Source organism: Cricetulus griseus, chromosome 4, assembly GCF_003668045.3.
Source record: "Cricetulus griseus strain 17A/GY chromosome 4, alternate assembly CriGri-PICRH-1.0, whole genome shotgun sequence".
Taxonomy (NCBI): Eukaryota; Metazoa; Chordata; class Mammalia; order Rodentia; family Cricetidae; genus Cricetulus; species Cricetulus griseus.
Window position 1 is genome coordinate 90,167,553 of NC_048597.1, and position 19,901 is coordinate 90,187,453.

General features: G+C 51.8%; 1 protein-coding gene across 14 annotated transcripts in view; it reads right to left on the bottom strand.

Moving 5' to 3' along the window:
• Nucleotides 1–574: 574 nt before the first annotated feature.
• Fbrsl1 (fibrosin like 1) overlaps nucleotides 575–19,901 on the bottom strand; it is a 74,580-nt gene continuing 55,253 nt past the window's right edge. For 2 of the 14 annotated variants that reach the window (XM_027415871.2, XM_027415870.2), the window contains 15 exons: nucleotides 14,984–15,029; nucleotides 13,083–13,401; nucleotides 12,705–12,925; nucleotides 12,293–12,361; nucleotides 11,893–12,122; nucleotides 11,218–11,268; nucleotides 10,962–11,057; nucleotides 10,246–10,314; nucleotides 10,118–10,147; nucleotides 9,872–9,943; nucleotides 8,241–8,370; nucleotides 6,319–6,396; nucleotides 6,020–6,103; nucleotides 5,633–5,837; nucleotides 575–2,722 (listed from right to left, as the gene is read on the bottom strand). In XM_027415871.2, the coding sequence (XP_027271672.1) occupies nucleotides 1,849–2,722; nucleotides 5,633–5,837; nucleotides 6,020–6,103; nucleotides 6,319–6,396; nucleotides 8,241–8,370; nucleotides 9,872–9,943; nucleotides 10,118–10,147; nucleotides 10,246–10,314; nucleotides 10,962–11,057; nucleotides 11,218–11,268; nucleotides 11,893–12,122; nucleotides 12,293–12,361; nucleotides 12,705–12,925; nucleotides 13,083–13,401; nucleotides 14,984–15,029 (2,574 nt within the window). In that variant the 3' untranslated portion in view covers nucleotides 575–1,848. Of the gene's footprint in view, nucleotides 2,723–5,632; nucleotides 5,838–6,019; nucleotides 6,104–6,318; nucleotides 6,397–8,240; nucleotides 8,371–9,871; nucleotides 9,944–10,117; nucleotides 10,148–10,245; nucleotides 10,315–10,961; nucleotides 11,058–11,217; nucleotides 11,269–11,892; nucleotides 12,123–12,197; nucleotides 12,362–12,704; nucleotides 12,926–13,082; nucleotides 13,402–14,983; nucleotides 15,030–19,901 lie in introns of all 14 variants that reach the window. The other 12 variants (XM_027415875.2, XM_035443229.1, XM_027415873.2 and 9 more) reach the window with 12 other exon arrangements.

The window sequence follows — 19,901 nt, forward strand, 5'->3', positions numbered from 1 at the left end:
TGGTTCTGTGTGGTGCTAAACAGTCGGAATCAGAGACACCCACATGTGGTAACGTTCCCAGGAACTGCAAGCCCCATGCACAAAAAGTGAAAACTCAGCCGGGCGTTGGTGGCGCACACCTTTAATCCCAATGCGTGGGAGGCAGAGGCAGAGGCAGGTGGATCTCTGTGAGTTCAAGACCAGCCTGGTCTACAATAGCTAGTTCCAAGACAGCCTCCAAAGCTACACAGAGAAACCCTGTCTGTACAAACAAACAAACAAACAAAAAAGTGAAAACTCAGGGTTCTACGCAGAAAACCTGGCAAACTCTGGTAATATGGGCTGCTGTGATCAGAATGGTTAGGGTTCATGTGTCTGTCACTTGGGCCAACCTGTAAGGTCAGTAGAGTTGCATGCAGGTAAGGAAGGGGGTGGTGTGGCAGGAGTGCCACCCACAAAAGCACAGCCCCCAAGGGAAAGAAATGGGGTGATGAACTGCAAGAACTGCCAGCCCCACACTGTCCAGAGCCTCATACCCCAGGGAGGGATACAGTGAGATATCCTGCCTCAGAGCCACACAAGACACTGGACCACATTTCATCCAAATCAAGGCTGTATTTATCACCACTGTTGATTGACATGAAAACAGACTGTTGAAAATAACCGGAGTCCACAGTGGAAACACAGGGCTAGGAGAGAGGACCTGAACAAAGCAGACAGGGGTGCTGAGTGTTGATTCGGCACAAGAGTGGTGGTCAAGAAACAAAAAAGGACAAGCTGACAACACATGGGAAGAGCTTGAGAGGGTATGACTGCAGATCCAAAGGCAAAGGGACATGGTAGTGCTGGGAGTGGGGGTGGGGAGGGCAACACCCAGACAGATGGTGGGTGTAGGAGGAAGAAAACTGATCTTTTTCTCGGAACCAACTTCTAAGATTCTGTCTGGCTTACACAGATCCAGAGAACACTGCACTGAGATTAGCACATGGGCACAGGTTTGTCCTTGTAACTAGAGTCAATCCTGAAGTCCACAGTGAGTCTAAGCAGATGCCCGGAAGTGTGGCTCTCTGGGAGATCCAACCATCCTGATAGGAAGCCCAGATACTTCTCCCTCTAAATATCCCGTCCTGCCTCCTAGGCTTGCATAGTTGAAGGATAGTCGCTGCAGTTACTCTGCTGAGTGTGTTCACAACTGACAGCCACAGAGTGGGTTTTTGTGGCCATGTACACAAATAACCAAAGGGGTTTCTAGAAACTTGTTATAGACTGTCCAGGTTAAGAATTTAATAAGTTTTATAATTATATCAACAGAATATTTACATTTTTGTCTAAAAAACAAACCAAAGAGATCCTCTTACATCTATGCATAATAGAATAAGGCAGAAAACTCAAAGTTTTGTACATTATTATTAATTATTATTTTAATATATATATATATATATCTGTAACTTCGGTTCCAAGTACCAAGGGAGGCCAGAGCCGGGCCTGAGTGCGGAGCCTCACAGTGCGCTGGACAGAAAGACCGTTTCTTTCCATAAATAAGACAAACTCTGGGGCTCAAATGGGATCTGAGAAGTGAAACTGTAAATCCCAACTAAAAATTCTTTTTTTTTGTTGTTCTTTAAAATGTTAGAGCACAAAATTAAGAAAAATACAAAACCATTAAAAATGCTTGTCACCTGTGGGGGTGGGGGGAAAGGTACAAAGCTAAATTTTTCCCAGTGACCTAATTGCAAGCTCGGAAAATGAAGTCAACCCCCAGAAAAGCGTAAAGTCCTTGACTATGCAAGCTGCGCAGCTTGGAGCGGGCTGCGCTGCTCCTGTGCTCAGGTCCCAGGAATTTAAGTGAGCCAGTCCGCTATGCCAGGACTACCGCGCCTCCACCTCGGGTGGGTTGCACGCCGCGGGCGAGTAGTCGCGCCCCTCGCCAGGTCCGAGCGCCAGCGGCGTCGTCCTGGGGCGCGCGGGTGGCGTGGACACTCCTCCTGCAGCCACCAGCGGAGGAGGCGCACCGAGTGCGGGGGCAGCCGGCGGGGTCCGGGCCAGGAGCGCGCCGTGCAGCGCGCCAGTAGCCAGGCGCGGGTAGTGCATTGCTGGCAACAGCGCAGCGGCGGGGGCGGTGGTTGTGGCCTCTGGGTCGGGCGCGTGCGTGTGCGCGTGCTCCAGCTCCTCCCGGCGCACCTCCCTCAGGCGCTCCGGGCTGTAGTCGTGAGGCTCCCGGTCGCGGTAGGCGCGCTCCGACAGCTCGAAGGGAGCGGGGCCCGCGGCGGGCGGCGGGGCGGGAAAGGCGCGGCGCGGCAGTTCTAGGCCCCGGTAGCTGTCACGCGGCGGGTCCCATACGAAGCCCGACGTGCCCAGACCCAGGTGTGTGGCCGTGGAGTGCACAGTGACGCCGGTGAGCTCCGGTGTCTCCTCTTCCCTGCGCTCCTCCTTTACCTTCACGTCGCCCTGGGGCCTCTCAGGTGTCTGCTTCCCGGACTCCCGACCCAACAGGCCTGCCAGGCGCAGGCAGTCACCCAGGGCTGCCTTGCAGTAGGGCGATGGAGGTCGGACAGCCAGTTTGGCGCCATCCTCTTTGCCAGGTGAGTGGCTCTCCTTGATCCGAGGTTCAGCCTCTCGCTCTGTGAGGATCCCAGGGCGACCCAGCTCACCTGGGCCCCGCTGCAAGAGGCTGCTGATGGGGTGGCCCACTGGTGCTGCAGGCGAGCCGTGGCTCAGCAGGCGAGTCTTCTCCAGGAGGTCCCTGGGGAAAATAAGATAGAGCCATCACCTAGAGCAGCTATAGCTCCTAGGAAGCTGTGAAGTTCATGTGACTTCAAGATTCCTGCTGTGTGGAGCCTGTGTATCCCGCGACTCCAGGGCTGTTAGAAGTACCCCCAGCTGACACATTCCTTCCCTGATTTTTGGCTACAGTTCTCTATACTACCTTGGGTGGCTGCAGGATGGCAAATTCCTTGAGTTCTCCCATTTGGGGTTGGGGCTAGGGAGGCAAGGCAACATGACTGCCCCAACCTTGGAATTCCCTGCTCAAAACTTAAACATTCTCAGGCTCAGGGGTGTGCAGTTACTTTCTGGTTATTTAACCACAGACAGCTATCTGTTTTAAATACCCTCAGCACCAGCCTAATAATGCAGGCCTGCTATTCCAGTTGAGAGGCTTAGCCTGGAGGCCTGAAAGGCTCAAGACCAGCTATAGAGTTCACAGTTAGGTTGGGCCACTTGCCCCAAGGCTCTTGAGGATCCCATGGTAGGTATACTGCCACTATAGGACCAGGAGAGGACCCTGAAAACACTCCTCTACACACACTTTTCTGGAAGGGTCCCCAGCTGTGCCTGCAGCAGGCCCTTCTCCCTCATTTGCTCATAGTATGGGAAAGCCTGGGCAGGCCTAGGACTCACCTAGATGAGTATGTCACACTGGCCAAACTCTGCTCTCAACAGGCAAAGGACCCTGCTCCTTTGGCCCAGGGGCAGGACACAGTCCCCAGAGCCTGACCAGGGATCTCAGAGAGCATCCTAAGGAGGGTTGCGCCTGCTGCGGGAACTGCATGGGTCAGATCTTCTACCCTACCTTCAATTATGTCCTCAGTGCTGACAGTGAGGACACCCTAAGTTCTGGATGCTCTAGCCCACACATCTGCATTACAGTCTTACTTCCTTGTAAGCTCTTTTTCCAAACAATTCTGCTATTGTGAAAGAGGTCTGTGGGGTAGCCCTCACCCAAGCAGGGCCCCCGTTAATGCCTTTGACCTGACCTCAAACCCCTGTGAGGACAGGCTTTCAGGAGTCCACCTGTCACTGGATGTGGGCTTTAGTCCCAGCACTAGGTTACTGTAATTGGGGGTGCCTGTTGCAGCCCCTGGTCAGTTGTTTCCAGTCACTCTCCTGTTGTAGGTGACCACTTATTACCAGAAACAAGCTCCACACTTACCTGGCCTAAAATAGGGTACAAGATTTCCATTCTATGCACTTTTGGCTTGCCTTTAAACCTGAAGACAATATTAAGTCTGTTGACTGAGGTCTGGACCCAACACAAACTGGGTAATACTTTTGGCTTTTAAAGTCTCACTGACTCGGGAAACTTCATAGACAGAAAGGCAACAGTTCTGCAAGCCTCTCGTCTACTCCCACTCGTGCCCTTCCCTTTATTTCTCCATTTCTGTATATCAGGGTTACGAGCTCAGACTTTTTTTCCTTTGAGACAGGGTTTCTCTGTATAGCCTGGCTGTTCTGGAACTCACTCTGTAGACCAGGCTGGCCTCAAACTCAGAGAGATCCACCTGCTTCTGCCTCCTGAATGCTGGGACTAAAGGTGTGCGCCACCAGCATCTGGCCCACAATAGAATTACATCTGCTTTGGTGCCAAATAGGAAAGGCTGGTTCCTGTCCCCATCCTGAAACTGGGCTGGTAACAACCTTAGGGAGATTCACAAGTTACTCTCCACCTGGAGACAAACACTTTTTTTTATTTTAAACAAGCACCTTTATCTTTTTTTCCTTCTCTTGTCTATTCCGCAACTAACTCTGAGAGAGAAATCATGCTGTGATTTCTCTATAAGCTACCTATGGACCCTGTTTCCTCAAAATGAGACTATGACATTCTTTCCTGTTTATTTTGCCTTTGGGCCTGCTCTTAGCTCATGGGTACCACCTCCTCCTGTATCCACCCATATTAACTGAGGTGTCTTCTTAAAGAAAAGGGTGTAATCCACTTTTGAACTGGGAGATGGTGGGTCCCACAGGGACTTGTGCTCTGGTGGAGGATGGGCTCACTTTACCATGGAGCTGAGCTCACCTAGAACAGAAAGGAATCATGTGGTTTGCTGCCATCTTAGCTGGTGACCTCATTAAGATGGAAGTAACCATGTGAGTTGGCCACCATCTAATGATATCATAAAGAAGGCGAATGCTGTGTGACCTTGCTACAATCTTGGTTAATGTAAGCACATGGCATCAACAGAGAAAGCAGCATCTGTAAGACTCTGTGGTACTACTAAGTCCTCTGAGGATCACTGCACCCCTTTTTATGATAAACCAGCCTGCTTCCATCTTGGGCTTGAAAGCCATCTTTAAAAAAAAAAAAAAGTCAATGATATAATTCCTAATGATATTCTACTATGCTTATAGATTGCCTAGCCCAATGGTCATCAAAGAGTCTTCACCCAGTAACTGATGGAAACACATAGAGAGACCCACAACCAAATACTGGACTACTGGACAGAACTTGGAGAATTCTGTGGAAGAGGGAGGAGGAGGTTTGTAGGAGCCAGAGGGGTGAAGGACACTATAAGAAAACCCACAGAATCAACTAACCTGGGCTCTTAGGGATTCAGAGACTGAACCGACAACCAGGAAGCCTGCATAGGACTCGCCTAGGCTCTTTGTTGTTATTTACAACTTTAAGACTGAAAGGGAATAGTTCTGCAGAATGAATCTCCCACCCCCAAGTTCCCTTTTCTGCTCTATAAAACTTCTAAGCCCCCCAGTACCTGTGTACAGTCTTCACTATCATGGAGAGTTAAGGACAGTTTGCTTCTATAGAGGTCAGTCTCCTTTTATTTTCATGTCATTTCTTTGATCAATCCCAGTCTAACAGACTAGACAGGTGAGAAACCAAACCAGGTAGAGAGGTCTCAGGGCCAGATGAACTCACCGATCATGTTCTTCCTGGCCCTTGTCAGGCTCTCGGTCGTGGTTGGTCAGGGCTGAGAAGCGCTCAGTATCCACTGGCTTGGGCCATGGGGGCGGAGTAGGGAAGGAAGGTGGTGCCCGGTGCAGCCGGTTCCAGGTGTCATGGGGGCTGGGCAGACCAAGCAAAGCTGTGCCCTCCTTGGGGGCAAAGATGCTGCTCCCTGGTGCTGAATTGGGAGATAAGGACAGAGGGCCAGGTGTGTGAGTTGGCAAGATGCCCCCTCAACACTGTGCATTTCCCAACCCTAACAGACTGTGAGGAGCCTTAGCCTAGAGGGAGGTTAAGTGTGCAGGGCAGACAGGAGGGTAAGGGTAAGGGACAGTGGAATGGATGTGGCCAGTCACTCACTCAATGCATGGCTGCCCAGACCTCCGAAAGCGTGGCTGCTCAGGCTCCCCAAGCCTCCAAAGGTGCTGGATCTGCCGAAGGGGTCTGCAGGGGGTGAGGGGAGGGCAACACGGGGTTAGGAATCTGCAAGGCTTCCACCCTGCCCCAGACCAAAAGGGTGGGTGGCCCAGGAGCTTCTTAGTCTGGGCAGGTGCCACCTGTATTGATCTGAGAGGTTGTGGGACTTTCTTCCCACCCATTCACATCCCTTTAGCCTTGAGGTCTGTGGAAGATGCCACCCAGGCTTCTCAGTCACTTACCTGTCAGGTGACCAGTGGGCAGGAAGCTGCCATGATGAGCTGAGGGTCCAAACGGGTTGGCGGTTGGATGAGTGGCACCTAGGTGGAAGGTAGCCAGGTTGACAAGCGCCCCCAGACCTGGGACTTCTTCCTCTAGTGGTGGGTCACATTTGGAGCACCCCAGTTTACTTTGGGAGCCCCTATCTCCCATTTGCTCACCTCTGCATCACTGACAGGTGTATGGCTAGATCATGAGGTTGGAATTCAGTCTGCTTCCCAGAGCTGGGGCCCAAGGTGGGCAGGGGCATTGGTACTGACTATAGTAGAGTTCCCCCAGAGAAGGAAGCCAAGATGTGGATAAAAATTGGGAGGGAAGGCCCAAGTAAGTGAGCCATAATGGGACTGATCCCCAAGGTGGTTAACCCAGGGTTTAAAACTGGAGCTAAAAATGATCCTGGCTAATAACCCAAGGGAGGCAGGTGGTCTTGGGTCCGTAGTCTTGGATACACCCTCTATTTTCTAGCTAAATGGAATTTTAAATGAGTAATGAGAAAGAAACAAAACACCTTGTTGGTGAGTTAGAAGTTGATACCAGAAAGGAATGAGTTTCCTTTCCTGGGTCATCTCAACTCAATCCCAGTAAAAACATATCAGATGTCTGGTGGACACTAGGCAGTTTTAAGAAACAGAGAACTTTGAGAAGTGGGGAGAAGGTAGTGATCATCCAAGGTAGGGACTGAAGGACGGAGGAGAGGCCAGCTTTGGAACATGACACCTTGCAGAGCACTAAGGGTATGTTCTGGGACTTGAGCCAGCTCTGTTAGCCTAACATGCTTACAGAGGTGAAAACATAATTGCCCTCATCCACCTATAAGTGGATACCAAGTGGGAAGAGGATGAACAGGACTAGGGGAGACTGGGCAGTAGTGGTGCATGCCTTTCATCCCAGCACTCGGGAGGCAGAGGCAGGCAGACTTCTTTGAGTTTAAGGCCAGCCTGGTCAACAAAGCAGATGCCAAAACTGTTATACATAGAGAAATCCCGTCTCCAAAACCCACAAAAATAGGTAGATAAAGAAGGAAGGAAGGAAGGAAGGAAGAAAGGAAGGAAGGAAGGAAGAAAGAAAGAAAGAAAGAAAGAAAGAAAGAAAGAAAGAAAGAAGGAAGGAAAGGGACTAGAGTAGCTGGGGCTCTGAGGTGACAGACCTGAGACCTGATTGTGAAAGAAAAGGGATCCTGCAGAGGGAAAGGCAGACAGCATTCACATGTGTCTATGTGCACATGTGTGCATACACACAGGCTTAAATGACATTCTCGGAGTGGCCTGAAATTGATGCTGGCCCTCGACTTGTCTCTACCAATATCTGGGTTCAGATTTTGAGTTTGAGAAGTTCCTTTTATGCCCCTAACTGAAGTGCAGCACATGCTGTCTAGACTTTATTCATGTAGCCTCATGCTGAGTCTCTTTTTCCTTCCTGGAGACCTGGGATTTAGATACATGTCAAGCAGGTGTCCCCAATAAACCCTGGGCATCCAGTCTTGTTGTAAAGGGCTTCTGGGGCTGAAAGCATATAACTCTACTCTGCCATGCACTTAGGGAAGGCTGGGACACAGGTTGTTGGGGACAGTTCCCTGCATGTGGAGACAAACCAGACACTGTCCTGGATATGTTGAGCTTAGAGATATAGGCCCCCATAATGAGAATGAGGGATGCCAGGATGAGGAGGGACCAGATCACCAAGCATCCAGTAATATGGGATAGAGGCCCAGGTGATATACTTTGGTTAGGGCTGTTAAGAACTAGCACCAGGGTCCCAGGGTACCTGGGCTAGCTTTGGGACATTGGCCTGGGACCAGCAGTAGATATAAAGAACACCATGCAAGGGCCCTGGAGATGTTTTTGGCCCTACTCAGACCCCTGGTCCCAGCTATCCTTGGTCTCACCTGTGCTGGAGAAGAGGGGCCGGGCCAGATCCTGTGGGTAGTGGAACCCAGAGAACATGCCTGGGGCGGGGGGCCGGCTAAACAGGTCCAGCTTTGTGCCAACCTCCAGCTTGTGGGGGTCCAGCTGCATCTGCAAGGGGACAGAGTGTGTTCCAGGGCTGTGTGCCGGGGCTTGGCCACTGCTCCACGTAAAGCCTCAACTGGTGGCCTGGACTATACAGGGACTTCACTGGCGGCGCTCCTGAGGAACTGCCCATGTTCTGGCAGCCCCAGATATGGGGGAAGGAAAGGCAGTTTTAGTGGGCTTCATCTGAGACAGAAAAACCAAAACCTTAATACAGTATGCAATGCATGGCGTCACAATGACACGCTCCACTTTTATGTCATAGCTTTCAATTGGTGTGCTTTATATATACACAGAATATTTACACATGTCATTTCATAGGAAATATCTTCAATTAGATTTCAAAAAATTCAGTTGGAAAAGCATATCCATAGGCCTGAGTTGTTCCAAACATGCTTGCTTTCCATTGATGCAATTTATGTTTAGAAACAGGACTCTATAACAGTAAGATGGCTTAGCAGGTAAAGGCTCCTGAGGACCTGAGTTCAAACCTTAGGACCCACATAGTAGAAAGAGAGATTCATCTCCTACAAGTTGTCCTCTGACCTCCACATGCATGCCATGGCACTCATGTATTGCATGTACACACGCATACACACACAGACACACACAAACACAAATATACAAAACCCCCAAACCATGACTCTATTAAAATGATATAGACCTGAGGTGTTTGTCCTTTGTGCTGGCCATCCCTTGAGGGCTCTGTGGTCAGAAGCTGCAATATGGCTCTGGAGACCACAAGGACAAGGTCTTTATCCCTCTACCCTTGGCTGTGTGATCTGCCCTGCCACACCTTGCTATGGCCTGGATTTGGGGGCTCACATTCCTCCCACTTCCTAAAGTGTGTTACTGAGTGTGTGTGAGGGTGGCGTTTGCACATCACCTTGTAGAGTGCTCTGTGCCAGGTGCAAGCAAGTGGGAGGCGTGCAGAACTTATATGTCTACAGTTGCCTATCCAACCAGGGTCACAAACTAATCTCAGCTGAGTGAGAACCAAGCCCTTATTCCCGAAGGTATCACCGGGATCACTCAGGAATCACTGTGGGCACACCCTAAATTTTACCACTCCTGTCCTGCAAATCCACACTGCAAGCCCCTATCCGCCTCCACCTAAACATGGGCACTGGAATATAAACAGCACTCTCTCTCACGAGTCCCTTCCCGTTGACTCCTTTAAGGTCTTTTAGGAGATAGCGGTTTTTACAGCTGCACACAAAGTTACGGTGTATCATGGGTAATATCAGTATTGCAGACTGTCCTGATTGTAAAAACTCTCTCCCACTTCCAGCCCCACCTATCACCTGCCCATCAGATACCTGTGCACATGCGTGTGGCCCTCATCCCTGGTCTCTGCACTGTCTTCCCAACCCAGATTCCTCCCAGGCAGTATCATGAGTCCTCAGTGAGGGCCTGGAGCTGGCCACTCTCATCATATACCCTAGAGTCCCCCCAAACGGCCCCACCAGGGAGGCCCCAGTAGTGCACCCGCCTGGCCCGGCCTCACCTTCATCTTCTGCTGCTGGTGGTAGATCTGCCAGGCGATCTGCACGTGTACCGCACACCACTTCCCTGGTTTCTGTGGCAGGACCGGGATGTGCTCAGAGAGCCCAGCGCCTCTTCCCAGGCCTCATCTTCCCCAGATTCCTACCATCAGGACCACCCCAAGGCCACCCAGGAGAGAACCGGAGTCCTTCCCAGCCACAGCCCCGGGTATGCTTCCAACTCCTCCTCCCCACATGCACTCACTCACCCTGACTGCTGTCCGGTATGGATCAGACACCTGTGGTGAACAGGAGAGATGGGTCATGTCCAGGCTCTCTGGGAGAGAGAGCACCTGAGTGTATGCTGCCAACTTTGTGAGTGAATGCCAACACCTACCCCAGGGGCTTTCTGCAGCAAAGTGTGAACTGCACTGGCCCGGCCCGTTATCTCGATTGAGTTTGAAGTCTGAAGGTGTAAGGGGAGAGAGAGAGAGAAAGAGAGAACATGAGCGACCCATGTGCTGAGGAGGAAGGAAGCAGGAGGCCTCTTGGGAGTCCCAAGTTCTGGGATGCTTTGGCCTGCTGGTGTGACCCTGCACGCTGTTACCTTAGTCTCATCATAGGACCACCTCCCCTTTAGTCAAAAGATTTGCCAAGGCAGAAAGACTGGCGAATGACATCACTGGGAGAGTGGATAGCCGCCTCACTGTGAGAAGCACTTACATACCATGGTTGAGACAGTACTTAGGGGAAGGCAGCAAGCCCAGGCCTTAATCTGGAGACTTGGGAGCTGCACGGGCATGGCTGGGCTTAAGTGAGGTGGGGCCCACATTCCCTGTTTGGAGGGAGAGGCCATGGGACCTCTCCTACTCGGCTCCCAGCTCTTCCGGGCCTTCCCTCCTGGGCAAGGAGATGGGTTTGGATGCCATGTCAGGTGGACAACTCCTGCACTGCTCAGGAGCAGGCTCTCTGACTGCAAACGGGCCCCCAAACAGCAAGGGGCGCTCATATTGAGGCCAGATTGCAATTAAAAACTGGAGCTATTTTGTAGCCTTGCCCCATGCCCTAGACCCACCCACCAGCCAGTCACCTCCCTGCCAGGAACAGCTGTACCTTGGGCTGAAAAGCACCCTGCAGGGACCCAAAGGGGCCACGGTGCACAATCAGGGTGGGCAGCCCAGGGCCTATGGGAGGGAAGGGCGGGAAGAGCTGCAAGAGAGACAGAGTTCTGGGCTGTGGGCCCCACAATGGTGGAGGGACTTTGCACACTGCTTCTCCCTCCCTAGGTACCCTGAAGGAAGCACAGGAAAATCCTGAGCTTCCCACACCCCAAGCAGACAGTAAGACGGACTTGAGCACAGGGACTCACGTTGGAATGTCGGAAGTAGGGGCTGTCCAGCTTGGGTGAGAATTTGTCAAACTGCAAGGGAAGAAAGCAAAATTAAGACTTCCTGTACAGGCCGGATGCCCTCCATTGGCCCAGAACCCACCCACGCTGGGTTGGACAGTGACCAGGATGGTACTGCTTTCTGAAGCAGGTGGTCTGGTGTCACCTGGCTCCTTGAGAACACTGGCCTCAGGCCCTGTGGGGCCCGGGCTCCTGGTTCAGAGAGGTTTGGGTGTACCTAGCTGAGGATCTAGGTAGGGGAGTAGGCATGAAGCCCAGGCAGTGGAGGTAGGATGGGTGGGAAAGTTATGAACGACCCAGGCTGCTGACAAATCGAGGAAATGGCTATACACAACGAGGTGAAAATGGACTGAAGAACACACAAGAGGGCTGCAGTAGACTGGTCCTGGCAGCCCAGTCCTGTCTAGGTTCCAGACCTGGTGTCAGGCCTAAGACCCAGCAATGGTGTAGCCAGCCCAGGCCAGCACCCAACATGGCAGTCGAGTGGGGTCTACACACACAGGAATTAGACACCGGGGCTGCTTGCTCAGGGCCTATGTGCATGGAAGTGAGTGTGCATCTGAGTGTACAGCTGCCTGCCCCACCCAGCCCGCCCCGCCCTGCCAGCAGCCAGCAGCCAGCACTCGGCCTACGCACCGGCGAGGGTGCAGTGGGCGGCATGAGCGGCGTCGGGGGCAGCCCCGCGAAGGGGGCAAATGTGTGTTGGTGCTGGTGTGTGTGCTGGTGTGTGTGCTGGTGCGTGTGCTGGTGCGTGTGCTGGTGGAACTCGGCCCGCAGCAGAGCCCCCGGGCCCAGGGAGGCGCCAGGCCGCTCGGCGTTCTGCACCAGAAACCGCGTGTTCAGCTCTTGCCTGAGCAGTTCGTGATCTACAAGAGAAAAAGAGAGAGAGACGGAGAGGCACGTCGGCCGCGGGCTCCCAGTGGGGCGAGGCGGATAGTCACCTGGCACTCCCGGGGTCGGCAGGCCAAGCCGTGGTGGCCGCTCGCTACGTGCGGGCCCAGGGGTGGAGGTAAGAGAGGAGCCTGTGACCAAGTACCAATCAGAATCCCCGAATGAGGCTGGCAATACATGATTGGCTGGTTGAATGAGATCAACAGGCTGGCATCTAGAGGCAAGGAGAGAAGTCGGTGACCCACGGTCAGGGCTGGGATACCTGCCCCCAGGCAGAGTGTTCCTGTCCCTGCAGGATGGCTGGCTGACTCCATTCAGAAATCTTTCAGAGATTAAAAAGTAGTGACGGTTCCAGCCAGAAGTAAGGGGAGGGACGTGTGCCCCACGCGGGGTCTTCTGGAGGCCCGGAGCAGCAAAGGCAGGCACGTGACCTGTGAGTCCTCTAAGACCAACCCCTGGGAATGGTCAGCCCACGAACCTCCTGGGATCTTAACCTCTTCCATCTTACCCCAGGGCCCCATCAAAGTTAAGCATGCGCCCCTGGGTGTAATACCTACCGGCGGGGTGTCCTGGGATGACCAGGCTGCTGGCGGGCAATGCCGGGGGCGGGGGCAGTGTTGGGGGAGCAGCGAACATTGCCGCGGTGTGGTGCTGGTGCTGCGCCTGGGACCTGAGCGCCAGGTGTGAGGTAGACAGGTGGGGGCCAGGGCCGTGCGGCGACAGTGTCACGTGTTTCGTCAGGCCCAGAGGGGTGCCGCTGACGGTGCTGCTGCTCCTGCTGCAGGACACAGGGCTCAGTGGCATCCATTCTCTCAGAACCTGGATGTCCCAATAGCCACACCCCCTCTCAGGGCCAGCAGTGCCTCCCTCAGACCTGAGGTGGGTAGGAAGCCATAGCCCCACCCCAGGACATAGTGTCACCACCCACTTCCTACCTGAGGCTGTGCAGGTGCAGGCTGTTGGGTGCCACCTGGCCAGAGCCAGGGCCCACGAAGGCGCCCAAAGACAGAGGCACGTGTGTTGGGAGTGAGCCGCGATGCTGCTGGGTGAGCTGTGGCTGCGGAAGGTGGTGAGGTACTATAGGGGCTTCCCTCTTCACCAGGGGGCTGGCTGGAGCTCCTGGCGGAGGTCCTGAGGGCGCAGGTGCTGTGGCAGGCAGGAAAGACTCGGTGCTGAGCTCACGACTGCGCTCCAGGCCTGACACCTTGGGCACTGTCCCCGCCTTGGCCTCTGACTTCTCACCTCTCCCAGAGCCTGCAGAGAAAGGTTTAAGTGTGTTGTTGGACCTGGTTCTATGTGCCCAAGTACCACCTGCCACTAACCGTTATGTTCAGACCCTGCCATTGCTCCTGGCACGGTGTCAACGGTCCTGTGATGACCTCTATATCCAGTGGAAACATGAACAGAGATAAGCCGTGTCCATGACCCGAAGTCACACAGGTGAGCTCAGCTTGTGTGCTCGCCTCCTCCCTGGTGTCCAGTCCCAGGTCTTTTCATAACTCCAGAATACTAGACCCCAAAGTACCGCCAGGGTAGAAGGCTGTAATAGCCCCATTTTAAAAGTTGCTGTGAGGTTTGTTTTTCTTTTTGTTTCCTCATCTTTATTTTATGTGTGTGAGTTTGGCTGCGTGTATACTTCTGCACCAACAGGCTGCCTGTGGAGGCCACAAGTGGGCATCAGATCCCCTGGAACTAGAGTTACAGATGGTTGGGAGCCACCATGTGGGTGTTGAGAATCCAACCCTGGTCCTTTGGAAGAGCAATCAGTGCTTTAAATCTCTCCAGCCCCCTCCCCTTTTTTCTCTTTTAAAGTAATTATTTTTTAAATTATATGTATTTGTATGGATATATGCAAGTGTCTGAGGGAGAGAAGAGGCACTGGATCCCTTTGAGCTGGAGTTTCAGGCATTTGTGAGCTGTCTGATGTGGGTGTTAGAACCCGAATTCCAGTCCTCTGATAGAACAGCATAATTTCTTAACCACTGAGCCATTTCTCCTGCCCCTTCTCTCTCTGTCTTGAAACAGGGTCTCACTATATAGTCCTGGTTGTCCTGGAGCTTGCTCTGTAGACTGGTCTGGCCTCAACACAACATATCCCTTACACCTGCCTCCCAAGTGCTAGGACTAAAGGCATGTGCTGCTATGTCCAGCTCCCTAGTTTCTCTTCACATTGTGCGCATGAGCGTGTGTGCACACGCCATGGTACACGCTTGGAGCTCAGAGGGTGACCCGTGGGAGTCACTTCTCTCCTATCATGTGGATTCAGGTCTTCAGGCTTGGCAGTACCCTAACCACTGAGCCATCTGACTAGCCGTTGCTTTTGGTGTTGGGAGATGAGTCTTGAACAGTCTAAGAAAGTACTCTACCACTGAGCTATATCTCTTTAGCCCTCCTTGACTTTTATTTTGAAATAGCGTTGCTTTAAGTCACCCAGGATGGTCTTGAACTCACTCTGTAGCCCACAATGGGCCTCAAATTTTAATCTTCCTACCTCAACTTCCCAAGTTGCTGGGAAGATAGGCCTGTGCCACCAGGCACAGCTCTTATGACCCCATTTTATAGACAAGATTAAGGTTCTACAAGGACTTGCCCTAGGGGTGATACTTGTCCAACCTCTACTTACTCCCTTGGCTGCAGCATGCATTAACATGCATTCATGCAGCCACACATGCATGCCCTGATGCCTGCAGTGGTCGGTGGAGGCTGGCTCTTACACTAAGACTACTTCTATTAGCCCCATCCCTACCCAATGAGATAAACAGGCCCTCCCAAGGCTCCTACTGCTCTTGAGTCTCTATAGTCTGAGACCCAGGAGCTGGGCTGGGGATGCACTCACCTTTGTCAGGTGCCGGGGCAAAGAGCTTCTCAGAGCCCACAGATGCCTGAGGAGAGAGAAGAGGCTAACAGGCTGAGCTGAGAGTGACTATGACCCATCACCCCAGCAGAACCCAATCCCTGGTGTACTACACACTCCTGAGGAAGACGCACTTAGTCCTGGACTTGGCAGTGCACACACGTTTGCAATGCTCATACAGTTCCTCTCTACTTAGAGCAATGGACTTCCTCTAAGTGGGGCATGACAGCCTTGTTGTGGAATGAGCTGAGAATGCCACCAGATTGGCAGATAGCCCATCTCTGTGCTCAGGGCTCTGCTGGGTCTCAGGCACAGGCTGAAGGCAGAGAATGGAGGAGGGTCCTTACTGCATATCCCTCTTGTCCAGATCAGGCACAGTGTCAACGCCAAGAGAGTTAGAGAGGGAAAAAGAAACACCTATTCATGGGTATGCAACCCTTTGACATTGTGGCTTGACTATGTCATCTACAAATGTGCCGCAGCTGAATACATTCAGCAGTAGGTCATAGTTGGTCCTACTAGGTACCAGCTGGGAGACATGCCCATTCACATGCTGTGGTACAACACCATTCTCAATGTCTGGGACTGGCCAAGTCAGGGCTCGTGTAGTCCAAGCGTGTGACCACTCTGAGGGGATCTACTGTTCTCTCTTTTTCATTTCTCCTAGGGAAACACAGCTGCATATGTTGAACTGAGCAGGCACTCACAGCTGGGCAAGTAGTTAGAATGGGAATGTGGACATGAAGATGAATGTAGGGCCCATACTCAGAAGGACTTTGCAGTTTGAAAAAGTGACCATTAAAGTGACTTTCTGTCCTCTTAGATCACTTCCTGAACATGTCCTCAAAAGAAAACTCACACAGAAACTCTTAATGTGGTGGCACAGGCAAGCTGATCCGTGGGCAGTGAAGAAATGTGTGAAGCTGTGGTGAATGGGATCAGTGTTTCCCGATGACAGAGGGCCTGGAGGACTCCCTGACATTCCACCCCGACAGGGCACTGTGAGTGGGCCCTCCTGGCTTTAGACTGCTAGTCTCAGCCAGATAGCAGAAACCTATCTATAAGCCTCTGTGCTGTGTCACACACATGGGGTGAATGGGGTGAATGGGAGAACCTCTTGGGAGTGGTGCTTTCCTCCACAACCAAGCACAGAACCTTTAATCAACGAAAATCTGGCCTTGGTTTTCTAGTTTTCACCTGAAGCCCCAAGATTGTCTCTGCCTCTCCCTGCTCTGTAGCTGCATGCAAATGCCTCATGCTGCACTGGGTTTGTGCCAACGACTGTACCCACCTAGTACCCTACTGAACAGACCTCACACACTGCTTCAAAAAGGAAGCAATTGTGAGATGTCATGCATCGGCCACAGACATGCTTACACAAGCTGCCAGTATATGTGCACTGTACGTGTGTTTTATATGAATGGGCACAGTACAGGTATGTGCACACACCCAGATGTCAGGTCATGTGTAAGCAAGTATATGGGTAGACACATTAGTGCACATGTTTACATATACTGAAATACACAATGAGTGTGTGTGTGTGTGTGTGTGTGTGTGTGTGTGTGTGTGTGTGTGAGGAAGGCCTTAGGAAGGTCTGGAGGACATGTGTCCCCTGGGGATTGGTGGAGTTTGGTGGATCTGGGGCCGTGGACCTGGCTCAAACTCCCCTATTTTATGATTTTACCAAGAAGGAATTCAGTTACCACCGATGGCATAGCTTCTGCAGGGAGAGGGAGGAGGCCGTACATGGAGGACACTTAACACAACACAGTGTAGCTCTAACTATAATACAACTTCCCCAGCTCAATCCAACAGGACAATGTCCACAGAGCCTCTAAGTGGCCCAGCCCAGGACCTAGGGTGGGGACACCCCAGGGTCTATCACAGGCCAAGGGATGGTCATAGTGTCCAGTCTGCCTACCTTGGCACAACCGGGAAGAGCTGTGGACACAGGCAATATGATGAACCTCAACTGCCCAAAGAGCAAGATGCCACCTGCACATTCAAGAAAGTGAAAGGCAGCCAGAGGGTGCTGTGACTTGGTGGGTGCTGTCAGAATGCATCAAGTCGGTTTGTTTAGGTGCATTTTATTGAACATAAACTACAATCCCCAAATCAACAAAAAGATGTGGTGTTGAAGCTTGAGCAGACCTAGGGTGTATCCAAGCATGTCTATGGGAGGCACCGCTCACTTGGGAGAGCAGATAGATAGACCTTACTGTTTTTTATGTCAAAATAACCCCAAACAGACCTCTAACACGAATGTAAGAAAGACTGGAACAGTACAAAGACATCATGGGCATGAAAATGGGGCCCTTCCTACCTACACCTCAGGAGCTCATGCCACAGAAGAGGCAACAGATTAGCGCCATTGACATCCCTACCTGTACCCAAGGGCTCTAGCAGAGGTCAGGACAGTACTCTACCCTTGGGCTGCACTGGTCATGAACATGGTTAAATGGGATCCACTTCCTTCTTTCTGATTGGCAAAGTTAAGAAAAACTCCAGAACACTGGAGCTAGGCAGAGATGGCTCACTGTTTAAGAGCACTGGCTATTCTTCCAGAAGACCAGGGTTCAATTCCCAGCAACCACATGGTGGTTCACAGTTATCTGTAACGCCAATCCCAAGGGATCTTCTGGCCTCTTTGGTACATGTTGTGCACCCATGCAGGCAGAGCACCCATGTACATATTAATTTTTTGTTTGAGACACGGTCATATTTTGTAGCCCTGGCTGGCTTAGGACTCACTGTGTATACCAGGTTGACTTCAAACTCAGAGATAGACCTGCTTGCCTTCGCCTTCTGGATACTGAGATTAAAGGTGTGGACCCACCACGTCCAGCTTTGTTTCTTTTCTGGTTAAAAACGAATATCCCAAAACAGTAAGAGGCAAAGCCCATAGGAGACTGGACAGAGACATGGTGAGCAAGGAGGCCATGGGCCACTTTGACCACACAACTTTGCACTTTCCTGGTGACAGGCTGTCTCCCACACTGAGGTACAAACTGGCTGACTATGGTGCTTTTAAGCACAAAGCAGGCTACCTCACCTCATCTACCAGAGTTTTCAGTGTCTCAATCTTGGATATCCAGTCTCAATAGTGAGCTATGAACTTCTGTAGTCTATAAGCCTCTGTGCTATGTCACACACATGACATGGAACCAGTGGTGTTCCCAATTCCCTGGAGGTGAAGGGTCTACCTGCTAGGGCTGGGTAGGAAGAGAGGCTACAACTCAACCTGTAGCTCCAAGTGTGGTGTGTGCTGGTTTTTGGTCCTGGGTCGAGCAGAGTAGCTTTAGATACAAGTCAGCACACAGCCCAGGTCCCATCACAGGTTTCTGCAGTGAATGCCAGTGAGGCCAGAGATTACCCCAAATCACCTAAATGCTAAGAACACTGCCCAGCTCAGCCCTTTTGCCGCATGCCATACCTTGTAGCTGGGGCTTTCCCAACCCTGACTCTCTCTGCCCTTCCTACAGCCACCACAAGCAAGTTTGGTATAGGAGATGACAGGACAAACCCGATTCCGAAAGGTAGAGGCTGTTTTCCTTCTTAATTCTGCTGCTGAGGTGCTGAGAGGAGCGACCATTGCAGGGTCTGCCCTACATAGGGCTCAGAACCACAAGGACCAGTGAGTTAGTCAGTGGATACGAAAAGAGGACCTTGTGGGGTTAGAGTCAGCTGTTACTTATCACTGCTGTCTGCAGACAGGAACACGGGGGTCCTGGAGATGACTGGGCTCCCCTGACCAAGCACTGGCCCTTATTACCTTGCCCTATCTACCAGGACACCCAAGGTCCCAGGAGGTTCTGGCATCATCACCCTATCAGAGCTACTTGGTCATCAGTTCTTATACTCAAGGACCATTTGAGCTAGCTTAACTTTTGTAAAGTTCTTTACAATAAACCAAATAAGTAGCCCCCAGCAGAGAAAATTTTAGGCTCACCCCAGTCCAGAGCCCAAACTTCTCTATGGCTGTGGTGAAATTCTGTAGAATCCCCGAACCCCTCCTATTCCATTTTTTTGCACACAGGGCTGCCATGGTCCCCACTAATCTCTCTTGGCATCTCATGAGGCCCCTCTGGAATACCATCTGACAGCATCTGTCCTGTGTCTACAGCCTTCTATGTGGCAGCTCTGGGAACCCCAAGTGTTAGTGCCCTGCTACTTAACTAGCCCCACAAGGCACCAGGGGATGGCAGCTAGTATCCCTCTGAGGAGGCTGCCTTAGGGTCTTCACTATTAACGGTGCCCTGCTGACAGACCCTCTGGGTGCCACCAAGCCCTTACCACGCAAGAATTTCAGCAAGGCCATCTTGGACCCATGCTCTCCACATGGAGTCTCCAAGTGAGCTTGGGGCCCAAGCTACCACCTGTAAGCCAGAAAGGAAGAACTCTGGTCTCCCTGGGTAGGAAATAAAACAAGACATCAAGATCAGCAATCTTGCCGGGTGGTGGTGGTGGCACACACCTTTAATCCTAGCACTTGGGAGGCAGAGGCAGGTGGATTTCAGTGAGTTTGAGGCCACCCTGATCTACAAATTGAGTTTCAGGACAGTTACACAGGAAAACCCTGTTCCAAAAAAAAAAACAAAAAACAAAAAACAAAAAAAACCCTGCAATCCCACATCCAACCCAAAAGGCAACTTCCAAACTCCAAGATAGGACCTTGTTCCTTGGCACAAATGGTAAGCAGCAAATGAAAAGGACCTGAGTTTTTTTGGAGGGTGGAGGGTAGGGTGACCTCTGCTCTGCCTGCCTCTAATTGAGACCTTATGACTCCTTACTGTACCTCTTAGGAATGTTCTGTCCCAGAGAGGCCATAAGCTCCTTGGTCCTCAATCTGCTGGGGGGTCCCAGAGGGAACTGCTCCCTCCAAGGGTAGAGTGAAACCCAA